The sequence below is a fragment of the Astatotilapia calliptera genome, chromosome 7, assembly GCF_964374335.1.
Source record: "Astatotilapia calliptera chromosome 7, fAstCal68.1, whole genome shotgun sequence".
In the NCBI taxonomy this organism is placed as follows: Eukaryota; Metazoa; Chordata; class Actinopteri; order Cichliformes; family Cichlidae; genus Astatotilapia; species Astatotilapia calliptera.
The window spans coordinates 42,621,749-42,642,263 of record NC_137428.1 but is presented as its reverse complement, the minus strand read 5'-3'; the positions used below and the strand labels follow the sequence as shown (position 1 = coordinate 42,642,263).

The 20,515-nt window shown below is 42.0% G+C and overlaps 1 protein-coding gene across 2 annotated transcripts; it reads right to left on the bottom strand.

Moving 5' to 3' along the window:
• Positions 1–605: 605 nt before the first annotated feature.
• Positions 606–20,225, bottom strand: dnaaf4 (dynein axonemal assembly factor 4). 2 transcript variants are annotated; one of them, XM_026177029.2, is made up of 9 exons: positions 19,944–20,225; positions 15,571–15,718; positions 11,310–11,440; positions 11,004–11,220; positions 10,291–10,436; positions 7,401–7,510; positions 6,796–6,949; positions 1,337–1,442; positions 606–1,109 (listed from the first exon to the last, which is right to left on the bottom strand). In XM_026177029.2, the coding sequence occupies exons 1-9, from the start codon at positions 20,064–20,066 to the stop codon at positions 985–987; spliced, it is 1,260 nt and encodes a 419-aa protein (XP_026032814.2). In that variant the 5' UTR covers positions 20,067–20,225; the 3' UTR covers positions 606–984. The 2 variants fall into 2 exon arrangements, with proteins under 2 accessions (XP_026032814.2, XP_026032815.2); XM_026177030.2 differs by lacking the exons at positions 11,004–11,220; positions 11,310–11,440 and having other exon boundaries at positions 19,944–20,202.
• Positions 20,226–20,515: the final 290 nt, after the last annotated feature.

Sequence of the window (20,515 nt, the reverse complement as noted above, 5' to 3'; positions counted from 1 at the left end):
ATTTTTCCCAGTGTTCTTAAACTTTTGATCGGGACTGCACAATCTGTGGAAATGAGCTTACTCGAAGGGTAGGCTGGCCTCTCCCTTAGAGATAGAGTGAGGAGCTTGGCCATTTTGGAGGGGCTCAGAGTAGAACCACTATTCTTCCACATCGAAATGAGCCAGTAGAAGTGACACTGACAAGGATTCCTCCTGGGTACCTCCTGCCTGAGATGTTCTGAGGATGTCCCACCAGAAGGAGCCTCCAGGGCAGACCCTGGACACACTGGAGAGATATCTCTTGGCTGGTGCATGATGTAGTGACTGTTTCTTCTTCAGTCACCTTTTTCACTTACTGTGTGTTTATACACCACTTTAATTATTAATTATCTCTTGCTCTATTCCTTAGTTTACCTATTCCTTTAAAAAGCTCACGTTTAACTGTTCCCTTTTAACTGGTGCTTCTAAACTGGCTGGTGGCATAAATGTTTGTTTGTAATGTGTGACTCTGACCCTGTAACAAGCTAACAACCTCTCCAAGGTGTAACCTGCCTCTTACCCTATGACTGTAATAGTTCCAGCGACACTGTGACCATGAATTGGATATACAAAACCAAAAAAATGGATTTTTGTGAACTGAATATGCTGGACTTTACTGGACACAATATGACATCAACATGGATTTCTTTTTTCCCCCAACATTTTATATAATATACAATTAACTGATCATGAAAATCATTTAAAACTAAGAATGGTATTACTTAATGAGACACTAGACACTACAAAAGTAGCCTGGCTTTACCTATGATACAATTCAAAAGTCTGTATTTTTCAAAGGATGTTGTTTACAAAGGATGTACAGAATACATTTAAAAGCTAAGGATGGATAAAAATGTATGACCTTTGTAAATAAAATACAAGAATTTTTAATATTTAATAAAGAACCTGAAACCAGCCCTCTGTAAAACATTTCATGAACATAACGTACAAAGCAAATGTCATGTGTCACTCTGTCTCACTGGGAGGATTGACAGCAGATCCTTGAATGATGTCTCTGATTCTCTGTGTATCCACCAACAGCGCTTCATTATTAGGGTCAATCTTCAGAGCAGCAAGGAAGTCTTGGAGCCCTGAAATTCAATTGTAGGTAGATCAGTTGAGACCTGGACACCTTTTGAGTCACTGTAAAAAACACGCTCCACATATTTGACCTTACCCTTGCCCTTAGGTAGGACAAAGTTACTGTCATGCAAGTTACAACTCAAGCCTTGAGTCATGGCTAACAAGTTCTAAGTAAAGTCCGAAACAAATCACTGAGTGCAACACATCAACTTATTGACATTTTAAAGCAACAAACCTTCTGGATAGGCCTGCAGCTCGCAGAAGGCAGATCCTCGACGGACAAAAGCTCGAACTCTGGCAGCTGCATTGGCAGGGACTGGTGGAGTCAGCAGATCAAGTGCCTGCAGTAAAAAAGTGGGCAGATGTTTACTGTATGCTATTCCTCTGGAAAGTAAATAAATCTTGACCATTCATTGTCAGAGTTGGACCATCCAGAGCATCTGTCAGTCCACCTGTGCAACAAATCCAGTTGTGAAATTTTCTCGCTGCTAAAGTCAATGTTTGTGGTTTTATAACAAAGTGGAAGCCACTGGGAACAACAGCAACTTCAGCCACAAAGTGGCCGACCACGTAAATCAACCGAGCAGGGTCAGCCGATACACAGAAGTTCTGCAGAGTCTGTTTATTTACCATTAGAGCAGTGGATTGGTCTTTTATATGTTCCACTGGAGCACTCAAAGTGCTTTACACAACATGCCTCTTTCACCCATTCATAAAAGCAAATTTTTTTACTTGAGTGCTTTGTATCTAAGATTCACACATTCACACTCATACTCCAATTGTCATGGTCTGGCAGTTCTCACCGGCAGACCTGCCCGTTGTGTCCATGTTTGTGGTGTTTTTTGTTCTCCCTCCTTTTCCCCGTTTCCCCGTTATGTGTGTTTATGTTGACGTTCGTGCTCCCGGAAGTTTAGGATCCCCAATGATCATTTGATCCAAAAGTGTTCCTGCTGTGGAGGCAGCCACACCTGTCGCTCATCAGCTGCCGCCAGCTGCAGCTGATTGAGAGCGTCCTAACAGTGTGGCTGGATCGTTGAGTTTACCTCATCAGTACAGCCGTGGACTTGCTTTTGAAAAACCTCGCTCTGGAGATGGATTGCCTAGCTAACTCACTGTGTTTATCTTCACTAGGAATCGGGAGCAGAGTGTGTTTTCACAGGAGCAGAGTCACGGATTCAAATTCAAATTCAAATTTTTTATTTGTCACGTACACAGTCATACACAGTACGATATGTAGTGAAATGCTTGGACAACTGCTTGTGACCTAAAGAAAACAAAAAAGGAAAAGGCTATGAATAAGATAAGAAATAAATATGAAAAATTAAAAAGGGTAAATTTAACTTGGAAGGAATAAAATATAAATTAAGGTTAAAAATGAAATAACTGTACAACACAAATTAGAATGAAGGGTAAATTTAACTGGGAAGAATAAGATAAAATATATAAATTAAAGTTGAAAATAAAATAACTGTACAACAAAATACACAATATAGAACTATATAAGAATGTATGAAGAAATCTAAATCTAAATAAATATATACACAATAACAGCAGCTGTACAAGTATTAACCGGAAATGAAGAATATAGTGACCAGTGTTGTGCAAAACCAAAGTCCAGAAAGTCCAGTGTGTGTGTAAGAACCATATGTGTGGGTCAGTACTGTGTGGTGGTGTGATTGAGAGACTGTATCGCCTGCGGGAAGAAGCTCCTCCTCAGTCTCTCTGTGTTGGTCTTCAGGGAGCGGAATCGCTTTCCTGACCTCAACAGAGAGAACAGTCTGTTGTTGGGATGGCTGAGGTCCTTCACGATCTTCCTGGCCTTGGTCCAGCACCGCCTGCTGTAGATTGAGTGCAGGTCAGGGAGCTCGGAGCGGATGGTGCGCTCAGCTGACCGCACAACCCTCTGTAGAGCTCGTCTGTCCTGCATGGTGCTGTTCCCGAACCAGGTTAAGATGTTTCCCGCCAGGATGCTCTCTATGGTGCACGAGTAAAAGTTCCTGAGCACCTTGGAGGGCAGTTGGAAGTCTCTCAAGCGTCTGAGGTGGTAGAGACGCTGTCGGGCCTTTTTCACCACAGTGTTGATGTGACAGGACCATGACAGGTCCTGCGTGATGTGAACTCCGAGGTATTTGAAGCTGTCCACTCTCTCCACTGGGCACTCGTTGATGACGGGGGTCTGGTAGTTCCTCTCCTGCTTAGTGCTGAAGTCCACTATCAGCTCCTTTGTCTTACTGACGTTTAGAAGGAGGTTGTTCCTCTGGCACCAGTTCTCCAGATTCCTAATCTCCTTCAGGTAGGCCGTCTCGTTGTTATCAGAGATCAGGCTCACCACGACGGTGTCGTCAGCAAACTTGATGATGGTGGTGGAGCTGGTAGTGGCCACACAGTCATATGTGTACAAAGAGTACAGCAGGGGGCTCAGAACACACCCCTGGGGGGCTCCAGTGCTGAGAGTGGTGGAGGCTGAGACATGTCCGCCCATCCTTACTGCCTGTGGTCTGCCAGTTAGGAAGTTGGAGATCCACTGACACATAGATGAGCTGAGTCCCAGATGCTCCAGCTTGGTGGTGAGTGTGGAGGGAATTATGGTATTAAATGCAGAGCTGTAGTCTATGAAGAGCATTTTAACATAATTCCCCCTTCTAGTGTCCAAGTGAGTGATGTGTGGAGGAGATGAGAGATGGCATCGTCTGTGGAACGATTTGGACGGTAAGCGAACTGTAGTGGGTCCAGTGTGTCTGGTAGTGAAGAAATGATGAAGTCTCTGACCAGGCGTTCAAAGCACTTCATCACTACTGAGGTGAGGGCTACAGGGCGATAGTCATTGAGAGAAGCAGGGTGGGGTTTCTTCGGGACAGGAACAATGATGGACTCTTTGAAGCATGTGGGGATCACCGACTGAGATAAAGAGATGTTGAATATCTCAGTGAACACAGGAGCTAGCTGGTATGCGCAGTCTCTGAGGATACGACCTGGGATGCCGTCTGGTCCTGCTGCTTTCCTGGTGTTCACTCTCTTGAAGGCTCTCCTTACTTCATGCTCGGAGATGACGAGCACGTTTCCGGTGCTGGCAGTATCTTCCTGTCTGCAGCCGTTAGCGCCGCTAACACTAGCATTGTTGGAGACCTTAGCTGCAGCCTCGAAGCGAGCATAGAAAGTGTTCAGCTCGTCTGCCAGAGTCACGGCCGCGTTCGTCATACCGGTTGTTGGTGCTTTATAGTCAGTTATTGTCCTTAGTCCCCGCCACAGGCTCCTAGAGTCACTCTGTTGGAGTTGTGACTCTAGTTTCCTCCCGTAGCGCTGCTTCGCCTCTTTCACCGCCCTCCGCACGTTATATGACGCGGCTTTGTACGGGTCCATGTCCCCCGTCATGAGTCCCGTGTTGTAGGCAGCGGTGCGGGATCTCAGAGCGTCGCGGATGGTTTTATCCACCCACGGCTTCTGGTTGGGAAACGTTGTGATAGTCTTTGTCTCCACGGTATCATCCGCTAGTTTCCCGATGAATCCCACAACCGCTTCCGTAAACACGTTGACGTCATCGTCGGAGCTGTTTCTGAACATGCCCCAGTCTGCGTCATCGAGTGCGTCCTGTAACGCGGCCACCGATTGATCCATCCAGCGCGCGACCTTCCTCTGAACCGGAACTTCCTGTTTCAGCCTTTGTTTGTATTTTGGCATGAGGAAGATGGCGGCGTGATCAGATTTGCCAAACGGGGGGCGGGATTGTGCCTTGTAGCCGTCCTTGACCGTAGTGTAGCAGTGGTCCAGTGTCCTTTCACCCCTGGTGGGGCAGGTGATGTGTTGATAAAAGTTCGGCGCTGCGCGTTTGAGGTTGGCGCTATTAAAGTCCCCCGTCACAATAAGCGCAGCGTCCCGGTGTTGTGTCTGGTGCTGTGTGAGTGCCTCATGCAGCTCGCATAAGGCGGTGACCGTGTCCGCTTGTGGTGGAATATAAACGGCACTTACAATGACCGATGTAAATTCCCGAGGTAGATAAAAAGGACGACACATGATGGACAGTAGTTCCAGATTTGGTGTGCAGGAGCGTGTGAGAGGAACAACGTTCGCACTGTTGAACCAGTTGTTGTTCACCATTAAACACACGCCGCCTCCCCTTGACTTCCCCGAGTCCCGTGTCCTGTCCATGCGGTGAACCGAGAAGAACTCGGCCGGCTGGATGGCGTGGTCCGGCACCGCTGGGTTCAGCCATGTCTCGGTGAAGCAGAGGAGATTGCAGTCCCGAATGTCTCTCTGGAACTTTATCCTGGCCCTGAGGTCGTCAAGCTTGTTCTCCAGTGACTGGACGTTGGCGAGCAGGATGCTAGGCAGAGGTGTGCGGTGTGCACGAGCTCTCAGCCTGTTCCTGACGCCGGCTCGCTTCCCTCTAGGCCGCCGCCGCTTCCCTTTGTTCTCCCTCGAGATCTCACTCGGCCAGCTCGGATCCGGAGTTAAAAACTTCGAATTGTGAGTACATTGTATACCAATAGAAACAAGAGTGTCACTGTCATACCTAATGTACCCAATGGTGATGATTTTGCTGATTTAGAAACGCTGAAAACTAACTTAAAAAGCAAAGACAAAGAAAAAGTGGTCGGAGCAGTCGTGACGGCAGCCGACCTCACCGGCGCCATCTTATTTGCATGGGAGTTTGCCATTTCACTGTTCACGGACACAAGCACTGTGTGGGGATTTTGAAGAAGATCACCTTGCCGGGACTTGTATATATTTTACCTGTTGTTTTTCACTGTAAATAAATTCACTATTTTCTCTCAGAAGAGTCCCGTGTTTGGGTCCGGATCCTACCTACACCCTGACCCCATTGGATGCTTCAGAGAATACCTTGCGGTTAGTATCTTGTCCAAGGATAATTGTCATGTAGACTGAGGCAGCCAAGGTCCTTCTGAATAGTAGATGGCCTGGTTTACCCCCTAAACCACAGACACCCCTTCTCCATCTGGCAATCCGATGGATGAGTTTTGGTTTGTGTCAGCAGAACAGTACTTGTCTGACTGCAAGTGTAAAGTTTGGTGAAGGCGGGATTATGGTGTGGGGTTATTTTTCAGGTGTTGAAACTCTTAATGCTTCAGCATACTAAGACATTTTGGGCAATTTCATGCTCCCAACTTCATGAGAACAGTTTGGGGATGGTCCCCAAGTGTTCCAACATAACTGCACACCAGCACACAAACCAAGGTCCTTAAAGACATGGATGAAGATGTTTGGTGTGGAAGAACTTTATAGGCCTGCAGCGAGTCCAGATCTCAACGTACAGAACACCCTTGTAATTAATTAGTGCAGAGACTAATTCTTCCCAGGTCTACTTATCCTTGTGCTGACTCCCAATTAATGTCTGAACTCATAAATGCACTTTTGAAATAATGGTCAAAAATTTCTATAAACACACTCCTAAACATTGTGGAAAGCCTTCCCAGAAGAGTTAAAGCTGTTATATCAGCAAAGGGACCTTATCATCATATCAAACCCTATGGATTAAGACTGGGATGTTAAAACGTAAGTTCATATACATTGGTTGATGAGCGAATACTGTTCGCAATACAGGATATAATGCAGTGATCCTAGTTCAAATCTGCTCTGAGGCCATTTAATGCAACTCCCAGCTTTCTGCCTGTCTATCACAAAAAAGACTAAAAAAGGTAAAAGTAAAAATTAAAAAAGCTATAAAAGAAAAAATACCTGAGAGGAGTCTTCAATGGCCTTGTGAAAATTTCTTAACTTCAGATGGCATGCGGCCCTGTTCGAATGCAAAGCAGGGATCTTCCCCATAACCCTGATAGCCAAGCTATAGGCATTCACTGCTCCCAGGAAGTCCCCAGTGGCAAAACATTTGCTAAAAAATAAAGTTCTGTTAAACAGAGCTGATAACAAGGAAAATACAATTAATTAAACAGTGAAATTAAGCACGAAAAAAAAATTTTTTCAGTTACCCCAAAAATAACAATAGTTTGTACTTAGAAAAATAACAAAAAAGTAAACCTCCTTAGAGACACTTTGAAAGTACAGGTAAGGAAAACAGTTAGTTAACAGTCAAACTGTTAAAAAAATGTTTTGGAGCTTGTTAAACTCTGCCCCTAGAAAATATTTCAATCAATAAAAAACAAAATCAAAAAACCCAAACTAACACTAAACTAATAATAACCAGACTAAAAAAGGACATCCACCCTGGAAACTAAACTGAACTGAAATTGGAAAGAAAATCTTGAAAGTTACTAAAAATTATAAAAAAAATAATTTAAATGTTTTTTTAAACTAAACTCTGTTTGCTGACACACTTCACTCACTCTCCTTTGTCCTTTAACCAGTAAGGGTTCCTCTCCTCTTCCTTCAGGTCTTTTAGCTCACCAACATCCACATTCACTTTTCGTCGGGTTTCAGCTTGTTTTCTCAGCCACTAGTTGGTTAAAAACAAACAAACAAACAAACAAACAAACAAACAAACAAAAAAAGCATATAAAAAAGTGACAAAGGTGTGTCTTCCATCCTACTGGGTGATCTTCAGTATTTGAAATTATTCTCAATAGCAGGGCCAGCAGTAATGTTATCTGTTTTACAAACAAAAGCCAGATCTACATAAGTGATCAAATAGCAGTGACTGTAGAAAACATGTACAACCTGACAGCTCCCCCAAAATGAATCCAAAGCATCTCTATTGCCCCCTGGTGCCTGACTGCAGTATTAATCATAAACCCCATGTCTTCCATGTTAGCAGATAACACTGGGGTCAAACTGTCAAACTAAATCAAAAGTTGCTTCACCAAGTTGCTTTGCAATCACTAAGAAACCTGCGCATCTCTGCTTGGAAACTGCAGATAAAGCCTGAATTTTGAGAGGTGGTCCAGTATTTACTTTCCAACAGAGTCAAATGTTAGGGTACCACCCAGTGTTTTGGTTATTGGACTTTTTGGACCTTGTTTATCGTTATAATGTTCCACGTTTCTTAGTCTTTATTTGGTATTGTTTAGTTTTCTTGTGCTTTTTAGTTTCATCCTTTGTATTTCCATACATAGAAAAAGAAAAGTATGGAAATACAAAGGATGAGACGTATGTATAAACTGTTTCCCAGTTTAGTCAGTCTTGTCTTCATGTTTGTTTGCCTAGTTGTCTGTTTTACCAGTTGTGACTCTGTGTGCGTCTCTCACCCTCTGTCTCTCGTCCCTCGCTCTGTTATGTGTCTCAGTGTGTGTGTTTCTCGTACTTCCTGTGTAGTTTGCCTGTAAGTCCTGCATCTTTGACAGCGACTGTCTGCTCTACACTGACAGCCTGAGGTGTTCTGCAGTAAACTGCACTAACTGTCAGAAAGACGTGTGGCATCATCACCCTTTTTTGTTAAGCTAAAGGTGTTTGTAAGCTAATCAGTAATTAGTCCTTAGCTATCGTGCTAAAATGAACAGTCAGCTGTTGGGGAAAGCTGGTGTTAGTTTACTAATCCATGCATATCAAATAAAGCTTATCCTTATCCTTATCAATCAAATTAACCTGAAAAAAAACCTACTGTATGTTTGAATGTTTCAAAATATTGTATACTTCAATCCCTCATAAATATCACGTTTAACACAGTTTTAACAGAAGATGAAGTACTGAGAGGACTGAAAATGTTGCCACTGTATTCTTCACAATGACTGGCTGTAATATCACTTCCAGTTTGTAACTTCTGTTTCTTGATAACACAACTGATTTTAACTAAATAAAAGACACAAGATTAATTGGAAAAAAAAAGTGTGAAAAATATAACAAAGTCTAATATGCTGTGCTGAAACCAAATATAAACATTTGGTGTGTTAAAACAAATTGTATGTTTAATTTCTCCACTAATTAATTTTTCAGCACCAGCTGTTTATATTTATTTATATTTTTTTTTACATGTCAGCTGTCAGCAGAACTGTAGACTCACGAAATGTGAAGAAAACATTACCTGTCGGTAGAGTGAAGATCCACTTTATTTCGGTTTGAGAGATAAACTGAACTGCACATTTGACATTTGGTGATGATTCTTTTTTCTTTGTGGTAATATGATCTGCCCTCAGATTCAGACCTCAGAACCATCCAGTGATAACAGATAAATCACACTATATATGCTCATTTAATCTTGGAGTAAATTTGTCATAACTCATAAATTAACTGATCAAAAAAAGCTAAAGGTACCAAATGATGTACTGTCAGTGAAAGCTGTAGGTGTTTTACTGAGAAAGCTAAAGGCAAAAAGGGATTAATCATCTATATAACTTATAAAGAAAGACACATTAAGAATTGTAAACTGGAGTGTTTGTTTTGTTGTTTAGCAAGCTTCATACTACTAGGACCAAGCTGGCCTTAACCCAGGAAATCCAGACCAGCTTGGTCCTAATGGTTTCTGCAGCTTGTTTTTCCCCAGGGTGAATTTAGCTGCTGATAATATTGTGGACTCTCTTTGTTTATGTCATCCCCAGTCTTATGTTCAAATCACAAAAGACAACATCTAATTTGCAGATTATTCAGATATTTACAGTAACTCTGGGCCTCTGTGGAGTGTGCAGTTGATGTCGTCTCCAGTTATAAAACGAGGATAAAAAAAACTAAGGAGTGATTAATTATTCAAACATAATGACAGCAACAAAGGTGTGTAGCATGGCTAACTAGCCAACAACAAACCTTTAATGCAGTGCATTAAAAGACCCCATGTGTGAAGTGCATGGGGGCACTTTTGCAGTCACCAGCGTGTGAGTGGATGGGAGTGTGACGCAGCATCTCAGTCCTACTGGGCAGATTCTGGCTTTAAAAAATTCCACATGGTAGCCCTCACAAGTGCACAGTGGGAAGTAGTGAAGCCATGGCATCCATCTGTCATACAGTCAGTACAGCTAAGATGCAAAAATACTCCATATTATTTTTTTTCTATTTCAGTTTTTCCCCCCCAGTGGATTAATGTTATCTTTGGGGACCAAGGGAGTGTACAGTTATCCAAATACCCGAATGAACAACCACATTTTGTATTATATAAATGATCATGCAATAATTTATTTGCTACACTCTGTACATATGTATGTTAAGTGTGATTAAAATCCTAACTCTTAGACTGGAGCCACAGTCCATGTTATTGTTGTTCAAATACTCTCTTAAAGTGGTTATTTAAACTCCATACTCCATAATTCTTTTTGGTGGTGGTATTGGTTTTCACAGCATTCAGGAACTCACCTCCTCCTCCTCTGGAAGTCTGGACTCTCTGAGAGCTGTTGGAAAGATTCTTGGGGTGAATGTAACTTGAATGTTTCCACTGAGTCTTGGAGGAGGGAGTTCATGTTGGGCTTTCTTGCTCTTTGCATTACTGTTGCTTCTTTGATCTGCAAGCAGGAGTATGTTCATTAATATCAGCCTGTATAACGCCAAATCTAAGCACCAGGAAAAAACAATGTAGACTGCAAGACAAAATTGGACCATTTGTCATTCTATGAAGCTTCACTTTAAGCACTTTGCCTACCTCACATCCATGGCCAATTTATAATTACCAATTAACCTAATATACATGTTTTTGGACTATGTGGTAAAGCTGAAGTACTCAGAGGAAGGCAGACACAGGATAAGATGCAAACCCCACACAGAAAAACTCTGGGAGTCTTTCTGTGTGGAGCTGAGACTCAAACCAGGAACCTTCTTGCTATGAGGCAACAGCTCTAACCATGACACCATGCTACCTAAAAGAAGTGTAATGATGGCTTGAGGTTAACAATGTTAATTCAGAGCAAGAGGGTCCTGGGTTCAAACCCAGTTGGAGGCCCTTTCCTGCAGGCTCGCCATGTGCTTGCATAGTTTTTCCTGTCCTTGCAAAACATCCTAGGTGAATGCTGCCTATGTCACCTCAAGAGTTGCATTTCCTGCTTTTTTGTTTATTTGTGTTTTTTTTTACTCACCCAATTTCATTTTTTCTTGGTTGGGAGGTCCACATTTTTGCCTCTCTGTCTCTGTTCTTAGTTGGCGTGCTTTGGCTTTTTGATTTTGCAATTTTAGCTGGACATCCTGCTCTGCTTTTTGTTGTTGTCTGAAATGCCATGCAGCCAACTCTTGTGTGGTTTTCTCTTGTTCTGTGTCCTTTATCTTCTGGATACTGTCTCGTTCCTCTTTTTCAAGCTGAACTCAAGGAAAATATAACAAAACACTAGAGGCTCTTTTCAGGATCAAACAGGAGAATTTGGTGATTAAACAGAGTGGAAAATTACCTTTATCACTGTCTCCAGAGCATATTTGTTCTCTTCTTGTTGTTTTGCTGCCTTGTTTCTAGACTCTGAAGAAAGCTTTTTGTGGTATTTTAACAGGGCCCTCTGTCTGATCTCCATTTTTTCTTTATTATCTGAAAAACATTATGAACTTAATTTAATCGAGTAATTTCACTAAGATTAAAATCCCAAGTAAAGCCTGCTAGGGTTGGTTGGGCAACTGGGCGAATATCTATCAACAACTGAACTGAAGTAATACTAAAGCTGAAGTAACTTCATGTGCCCAACACGTTTATGAATACTGAACAGGCAGGGCACAGAAAGGGTAGAAAAATATGCAGTGATTTCCAATTTTGATAGAAGCTGTGCACAGAGCATCAGCAGAGGAACAAACAAGGAACAAACTTCTAAAACACTCCTGATGTGATTTGAAGCATTTTGAAGAGCAAAACAAAGCTCGGGATAATGCTCTCCCTCTAGTGTCTAAGGGTAAAGAAATAGCAGCTTAATATGAGCTCCAGTGACTAGTTCAGTGTCTCCCACACCTATACCTCACCTGGTATATTTGGTGATTAATTTTAGCATTTCTTATTTTTATTTTTTTTATTAATCTATAAGAACGATCATCCCGGGGATGAGATATTTACCAAAGTATCTGGCAAATAAAATATCTGAGGAGAAGAACCTTATAACCAATCAACCAGCTGGTTAACCAATGAAGTGTGTGTGGCTCTTTTTCTGGTGCAAATATAAACGGACACATATTTATCAATCAATCAATCAATCAATCAATCAATCAATCAATCAATCTTTATTTATAAAGCACTTTTCATACAGAGAAAATGTAGCACAAAGTGCTTTACATAGTTAAAAGCAGCCCACCCCACCCTCCAACTCACTCCCCACACTCTCAATACACATATATCCCCCCACCCACACACACATACACACACGCGCACACTTAAAGAGTAAAAATTGGGCTGGGCTCGCATGAGCCAAGTGAGGAAACACTATAACAGGGAGCCGTCTGCACCGGGAGCCGGTCACAGACCGCAGCCTCCAGGCTGGGCACACAGCAGGAGGGAGGCAAAGGAGCCCCCCAGCCAGGCTGAGAGGACCCCAGAGACCCAGCAGCCACGGTCAATAACAGCCCCGGTGCAGAGAGCGCCCTCCGAGGAAAAACTGGAGATATGACGCAATACAATATATATAGGGTAAAATGATAAAATAAATAAGAACAGGATACAATATAAATATAAATAGAGTAAGAAGATTAAAAAACGAATAAGAATAAAATCAAACAAATATTAGGTAAATCCTAAATTAATAATAGAATAACAGGATAGAATAAATAAGCATAAAAAATAAATAAACGCTAAGTAAAAGCTAAATTAAAAAGGTGGGTCTTGAGCCTGTTCTTAAAAACATGTACGTTCTCTGCGGCCCTGAGCTCCTCCGGCAGGCTGTTCCACAGACGAGGACCATACCACTGAAACGCTGCCTCTCCGTGAGTATGTGTCCTGACTTTAGGGACAATCAAAAGGCCAGTACCAGAGGACCTCAGGGTCCGCGAGGGTTCGTATGGTAAAAGCAGATCTGAGAGATAAGAAGGCCCAAGACCATTAAGACATTTAAAAACCAATAAAAGAACTTTAAAATCGATCCTGAAACACACGGGGAGCCAGTGCAGCGATTCTAAAACCGGTGTAATGTGGGCCCGCCCTCTGGTCTTCGTCAGCACACGAGCTGCCGAGTTTTGCAAGAGTTGTAAAGTTGAAATATTCTTCTTAGGAAGACCAGAGAGCAGGGCATTACAGTAATCAATGCGACTGGTAATAAAAGCATGCATCAACATCTCCGTGTTGGCCCGAGAGAGAATAGGGCGGACTCTGGCTATATTTTTTAGATGATAAAATCCAATTTTAGTTACATGTTTAATATGTGGGATAAAACCAAGCTCAGAGTCAAAAATAACACCCAGGTTTTTCACTTGTAGCGAAGGACATAGTGAAAATGCCTCTAATTTAGACAAGAGTTTCTCTCTCTGAGCCTCAGGACCGACAATTAAAACGTCAGTTTTGTCCTGGTTAAGTTGTAAAAAGTTTTCTGCCATCCAAGATCGTATATCTAAAATACAGTTAAAAAGGGCATCCATTTGTCTGGTGTCATCAGGAGACACGGAGATGTACAGCTGTGTGTCATCAGCGTAACTGTGAAAGTTCACTCCATGCCTCCTGATGACACCGCCGAGAGGGAGCATATACAAATTAAAAAGTACAGGGCCTAGAACCGACCCTTGAGGCACACCACATGTCATTTTATGGATCTTAGAGGAGCATGTATCCATACTCACCATAAAAGTTCTGTCAGAGAGATAGGAAGTGAACCAGCTGTGTACAGCACCAGAGAGGCCCACCATGTGTTTCAGTCTGTTTAAAAGAATAGCGTGGTCTACTGTATCAAAGGCTGCGCTTAGATCCAGTAGCACCAGGACTGAGAGCTTATGTGTGTCATGTTAAAAAGATGCTACATTCTTTTTCAATTCTAAGGTTTTACATATCAGGACATAATAGAAAATGGCACTTAGCATGTCTTAAAATGAGATAAACAATGACATGGCTTACCTAACAAAACCCCTGCAAAAATGCACAAGCACTGTTTGAAAAAATAAGCCTACCAGTTGGTATCACAGTTTTTCTTGATTTCACAGCAGAAAAACATTCTCACTACTCTTAGTGCAGCTCTCAAATCAGTAATGCATTTCCCCACCCATAATAGCTTTTGTCATTGTTTTTATGGACACTACTATTGTTTTCATGTTGTTTTCAACATTAACAGTTTGTACTTTGTCAATCATGGACTACGAAATGGAGCAGTCGTTAGCCATATCCCCTACATGGATGGCATCAAGCTGTATGCCAGGAGTGAAAAAGACATCGACTCACTGACAGATGTACAGCTAGAAGTATAGTTGGATTCTGGGAATCCCGCAAATAAATGGGAACCATGAAGAGGCCGCTAGGAAAGCCACAACTCATGGATCTTTGTTGTCTCATGAGATAACAGATGCACAAACTGGTGATGGCTAACCAACCAGACATAGACAAGCAGAGAAAGATGGCCGTAATGACAGACGTAGCTATACCAAGTGATAGCAACGTCAGATGTATAAAGGCTAATTTACACCCCACTCTCAAAAAGTGATATAGATTTAACACTGCCTGTGTAGCTAGATTTAAGAAATACGTGCTTAGAGTTTAAGTTCTTAAAAAATGTTTACTGCCATCTTGTGCTAGTACAGAACATGACATCATCAGGTTTCTTGGTTGGTTGCAGTCAATACACTCACATTAGTTTATGTTAGCTAATTTTAACAGAACCAATAACTCAAGGGAAGACAAGGGAAGGCAGTACAAAGGTGACCCCTTAGGGGGCCTTAGGGGGCCACCTTTGTACTGCCCCGAGCTGCAACAATGTTTATCTTAAGAAACCAAGAATATACTGTTCACTTTCACTCTGTCTCTTAAGCAGTAAGCGTTTCTTCATTGGACTAGCTGCACTGAGACAGAAAAATCCACCTGTTAGCCATAATTTTCGTTTTTATAAACCATTTTATGAATCAGAACAGTGTGGAGGGGAGCCTGTTTGAGTCAGGTGACAGGTGGTTCGCTGGATGGACAAGCTGGAGTCAGAAACTGTTTTTTCCTTGTGTGGCTGGATGTACAGAGAGGTGCAATCAGCTGATGTGATCAGCGCTATTTTATGCAATAAAATAGTCTCTCTATCCCAAGAACACTCAAACAGTTAACAACATATCAGGTTACTACATGTGCCTCACACTACAAACATAACTATGTTTCTTATCGAGGCATAATTGGGAATCCAATGATGTCATGCTAAACATGTTTTGATAACTTTAACTTTCAGCACTTATGTTTTAAATCCAGCTACACAGTAAGTTTTATATCCTTGTCAGTTTATGAAACCAGGGCTCCATGATGTAAATTAGCCTTAATACAGGAAGTGTTTCAAGTCAATTTTACATAATTTTACAAGCTTGTAATTGCCAGATAAAAGCCCTCAAGAGACACTGTTCACAGGAAAACATCCAGCTTACCACATCAAAAACTTCAGGACTGCTGCATGACCAACTCTGTCTCTTCTTGAACTGTCACATGTACAAATGTATTATGATACATTATCATGGGTTCAGAAGACCAGAGCCTTGTTGTTTACTGAAATGACCACAAGTTGAAGCTCTTACCCGTACTTATCATCAGATGCTTCCACACTTTGTTGGTCCTTTTTGGCAAAGTGATGACTGCACATCCATTTGCAACCCTTACTGCGATTCTGTCATCATCAACAGGCTCAAACAAGAAGGCTTCAAACAGATAAGGCGGGAAATGCACCTGTGAATGAATACATATTATACTGTAAGAATTGTTGTTAAGAGAAATGTAAGACCATCGTCTGGTTCTTGTTTAGCGATTAATTTGAATTGAATTTTGAATTTATATGTACAGATATATATTTTTTTATACATACACACACACACACACACACACACACATACACACACACACACATACACACACACACACACACATACATACATACATACATACATATATATATATATATATATATATATACACACACACATACATACAGTGGGGCAAAAAAGTATTTAGTCAGCCACCGATTGTGCAAGTTCCCCCACTTAAAATGATGACAGAGGTCAGTAATTTGCACCAGAGGTACACTTCAACTGTGAGAGACAGAATGTGAAAAAAAAATCCATGAATCCACATGGTAGGATTTGTAAAGAATTTATTCGTAAATTAGGGTGGAAAATAAGTATTTGGTCACCTCAAACAAGGAAAATCTCTGGCTCTCACAGACCTGTAACATCTTCTGTAAGAAGCTTTTCTGTCCCCCACTCGTTACCTGTATGAATGGCACCTGTTTGAACTCATCATCTGTATAAAAGACACCTGTCCACAGCCTCAAACAGTCAGACTCCAAACTCCGCCATGGCCAAGACCAAAGAGCTTTCGAAGGACACCAGGAAAAGTATTGTAGACCTGCACCAGACTGGGAAGAGTGAATCTACAATAGGCAAGCAGCTTGGTGTGAAAAAATCAACTGTGGGAGCAATCATCAGAAAATGGAAGACATACAAGACCACTGATAATCTCCCTCGATCTGGGGCTCCACGCAAGATCTCATCCCGTGGGGTCAAAATGATCATGAGAACGGTGAGCAAAGATCCCAGAACCACACGGGGGGACCTGGTGAATGACCTGCAGAGAGCTGGGACCAAAGTAACAAAGGTCACCATCAGTAACACACTACAACGGCAGGGAATCAAATCCCGCAGTGCCAGACGTGTTCCGCTGCTGAAGCCAGTGCATGTCCAGGCCCGTCTGAAGTTTGCCAGAGAGCACATGGATGATACAGCAGAGGATTGGGAGAATGTCATGTGGTCAGATGAAACCAAAGTAGAACTTTTTGGTATAAACTCAACTCGTCGTGTTTGGAGGACGAAGAATACTGAGTTGCATCCCAAGAACACCATACCTACTGTGAAGCATGGGGGTGGAAACATCATGCTATGGGGCTGTTTTTCTGCCAAGGGGACAGGACGACTGATCCGTGTTAAGGACAGAATGAATGGGGCCATGTATCATGAGATTTTGAGCCAAAACCTCCTTCCATCAGTGAGAACTTTGAAGATGAAACGAGGCTGGGTCTTCCAACATGACAATGATCCAAAACACACCGCCCGGGAGACAAAGGAGTGGCTCCGTAAGAAGCATTTGAAAGTCCTGGAGTGGCCTAGCCAGTCTCCAGACCTCAACCCCATAGAAAATCTGTGGCGGGAGTTGAAAGTCCGTGTTGCTCGGCGACAGCCCCAAAACATCACTGCTCTCGAGAAGATCTGCATGGAGGAATGGGCCAAAATACCAGATACTGTGTGTGCAAACCTGGTAAAGACCTATAGTAAACGTTTGACCTCTGTTATTGCCAACAAAGGTTATGTTACAAAGTATTGAGTTGTATTTTTGTTATTGACCAAATACTTATTTTCCACCCTGATTTACGAATAAATTCTTTACAAATCCTACCATGTGGATTCATGGATTTTTTTTTCCACATTCTGTCTCTCACAGTTGAAGTGTACCTCTGGTGCAAATTACTGACCTCTGACATCATTTTAGGTGGGGGAACTTGCACAATCGGTGGCTGACTAAATACTTTTTTGCCCCACTGTACAGGGAGTGCAGAATTATTAGGCAAGTTGTATTTTTGAGGAATAATTTTATTATTGAACAACAACCATGTTCTCAATGAACCCAAAAGACTCATTAATATCAAAGCTGAATGTTTGTGGAAGTAGTTTTTAGTTTGTTTTTAGTTTTAGCTATTTTAGGGGGATATCTGTGTGTGCAGCTGACTATTACTGTGCATAATTATTAGGCAACTTAACAAAAAACAAATATATACCCATTTCAATTATTTATTTTTACCAGTGAAACCAATATAACATCTCCACATTCACAAATATACATTTCTGACATTCAAAAACAAAACAAAAACAAATCAGCGACCAATATAGCCACCTTTCTTTGCAAGGACACTCAAAAGCCTGCCATCCATGGATTCTGTCAGTGTTTTGATCTGTTCACCATCAACATTGCGTGCAGCAGCAACCACAGCCTCCCAGACACTGTTCAGAGAGGTGTACCGTTTTCCCTCCTTGTAAATCTCACATTTGATGATGGACCACAGGTTCTCAATGGGGTTCAGATCAGGTGAACAAGGAGGCCATGTCATTAGTTTTTCTTCTTTTATACCCTTTCTTGTCAGCCACGCTGTGGAGTACTTGGACGTGTGTGATGGAGCATTGTTCTGCATGAAAATCATGTTTTTCTTGAAGGATGCAGACTTCTTCCTGTACCACTGCTTGAAGAAGGTGTCTTCCAGAAACTGGCAGTAGGACTGGGAGTTGAGCTCAACCCGAAAAGGCCCCACAAGCTCATCTTTGATCATACCAGCCCAAACCAGTACTCCACCTCCACCTTGCTGGCGTCTGAGTCGGACTGGAGCTCTCTGCCCTTTACCAATCCAGCCACGGGCCCATCCATCTGGCCCATCAAGACTCACTCTCATTTCATCAGTCCATAAAACCTTAGAAAAACCAGTCTTGAGATATTTCTTGGCCCAGTCTTGACGATTCAGCTTGTGTGTCTTGTTCAGTGGTGGTCGTCTTTCAGCCTTTCTTACCTTGGCCATGTCTCTGAGTATTGCACACCTTGTGCTTTTGGGCACTCCAGTGATGTTGCAGCTCTGAAATATGGCCAAACTGGTGGCAAGTGGCATCTTGGCAGCTGCACGCTTGACTTTTCTCACTTCATGGGCAGTTATTTTGCGCCTTGGTTTTTCCACACGCTTCTTGCGACCCTGTTGACTATTTTGAATGAAACGCTTGATTGTTGGATGATCACGCTTCAGAAGCTTTGCAATTTTGAGACTGCTGCATCCCTCTGCAAGATATCTCACTATTTTTGACTTTTCTGAGCCTGTCAAGTCCTTCTTTTGACCCATTTTGCCAAAGGAAAGGACGTTGCCTAATAATTATGCACACCTGATATAGGGTGTTGATGTCATTAGACCACACCCCTTCTCATTACAGAGATGCACATCACCTAATATGCTTAATTGGTAGTAGGCTTTCGAGCCTATACAGCTTGGAGTAAGACAACATGCATGAAGAGGATGATGTGGACAAAATACTCATTTGCCTAATAATTCTGCACTCCCTGTATATATATATATATATATAATTATTATGACGTCTTAGCAATGGCTTTTTCTTGCTGCAACTCGTCCGTCAAACCTGCAGCTTGAACTCTTCTCTTCTCAGTTGAAACTAAGACTTGTTTACTACAACCACTATTAAGCTGTGCTTGAAGCTGTTGTCCTATCACGCAAGCTGTTAACTCTCAGAAACTTGTCCTCTGGTTCAGTTGTGGCTTTGGGTCTGCCAGACCTATTCCTATCAGAGTGTGCCCCAGTTTTTAAATGCCTTTTGATGGTGAAGGAAACTGTACTCAGTGACACTTTGACTTTCTTGCAATTTCTCTATAGGAAAGACCTACATTTTTAAGTGTTATGATGGTCTGTCTCTCTTCCATTGTTATTTGCCTTTTTCTCGAGGGTATGGTACAGTGTGTTCCGACACTGCTTTTATGCAGACAGAGGGGGACGGTAGAAAAATATCCGGTTGGGAGGGGGGGCTTTAATGATGCATTTGGAAAAACTCATGCAGAAAGCTTAATATGGTCATGTCAATTTATATTTATATATTTCTTTTCCTTCTTTTCCTTTTCACGTAGATGGCAACAAAAGCATTGATAAAAGCGCTCGAAAATATATACGGCAGCTGAGTTGGCTGCTGCTCACAAACTTGATCAAACTGCCGTACATCGTTTCAATATGTCTCAATTCTGTGTGACACAGAAAAAAAATGCTATGCAGTCTAGCTTAGTCTCTGACTGAGACGAGTCCCATAGATATAGTATTTGATACACAAACAGTAAAAATACAAAACTCCTTTATTCAGAACTTTACCTTGAGGTAATCGTCCGTACAGACAATGTCTACCTTCCCGGCATTCGTTCCTTTTAGAGGCACATTAATGTAAAGCGTCGTCTCCGTCTGGGTCCAGACGTAGTCCATCACGACCAGAGGCATTTTTGGGACAACTGAGCTCACTGTTTGATTCACCTGATTTTAGAAGAGCCAGAAGGTTGTGCTTTGATTAAAAAAAATCGCTCTATTTCCTTTCATAAACGTGTCCGACGTGAAGTCCCGTCGCACCTCGCCATGTTACTATGGTAACCATAAACAAAATGCTGACTTTGAGTTTGTCGGAAAAACCTAAACTGAAATTCGTAACGCATAACCACAATGCATTAAACATTTTTATATATTCTTCTATAAAAATCCACAAAGCCGAAATCCATAACCTTTCACAGGAAGTGCACTCAACCTACGTAAGAGGATTAAAGGTGCTGACAAAAAAGTGGGGGAATCATTTCTATTTGTTTGTTGTTGTTGTATTTCCAGAATCCTGAAAAAAAATCTGTTTCTTCAACTGGATTGGACACGGAGAATTCAGGCTTTTTCCCCCTTAGAATTCT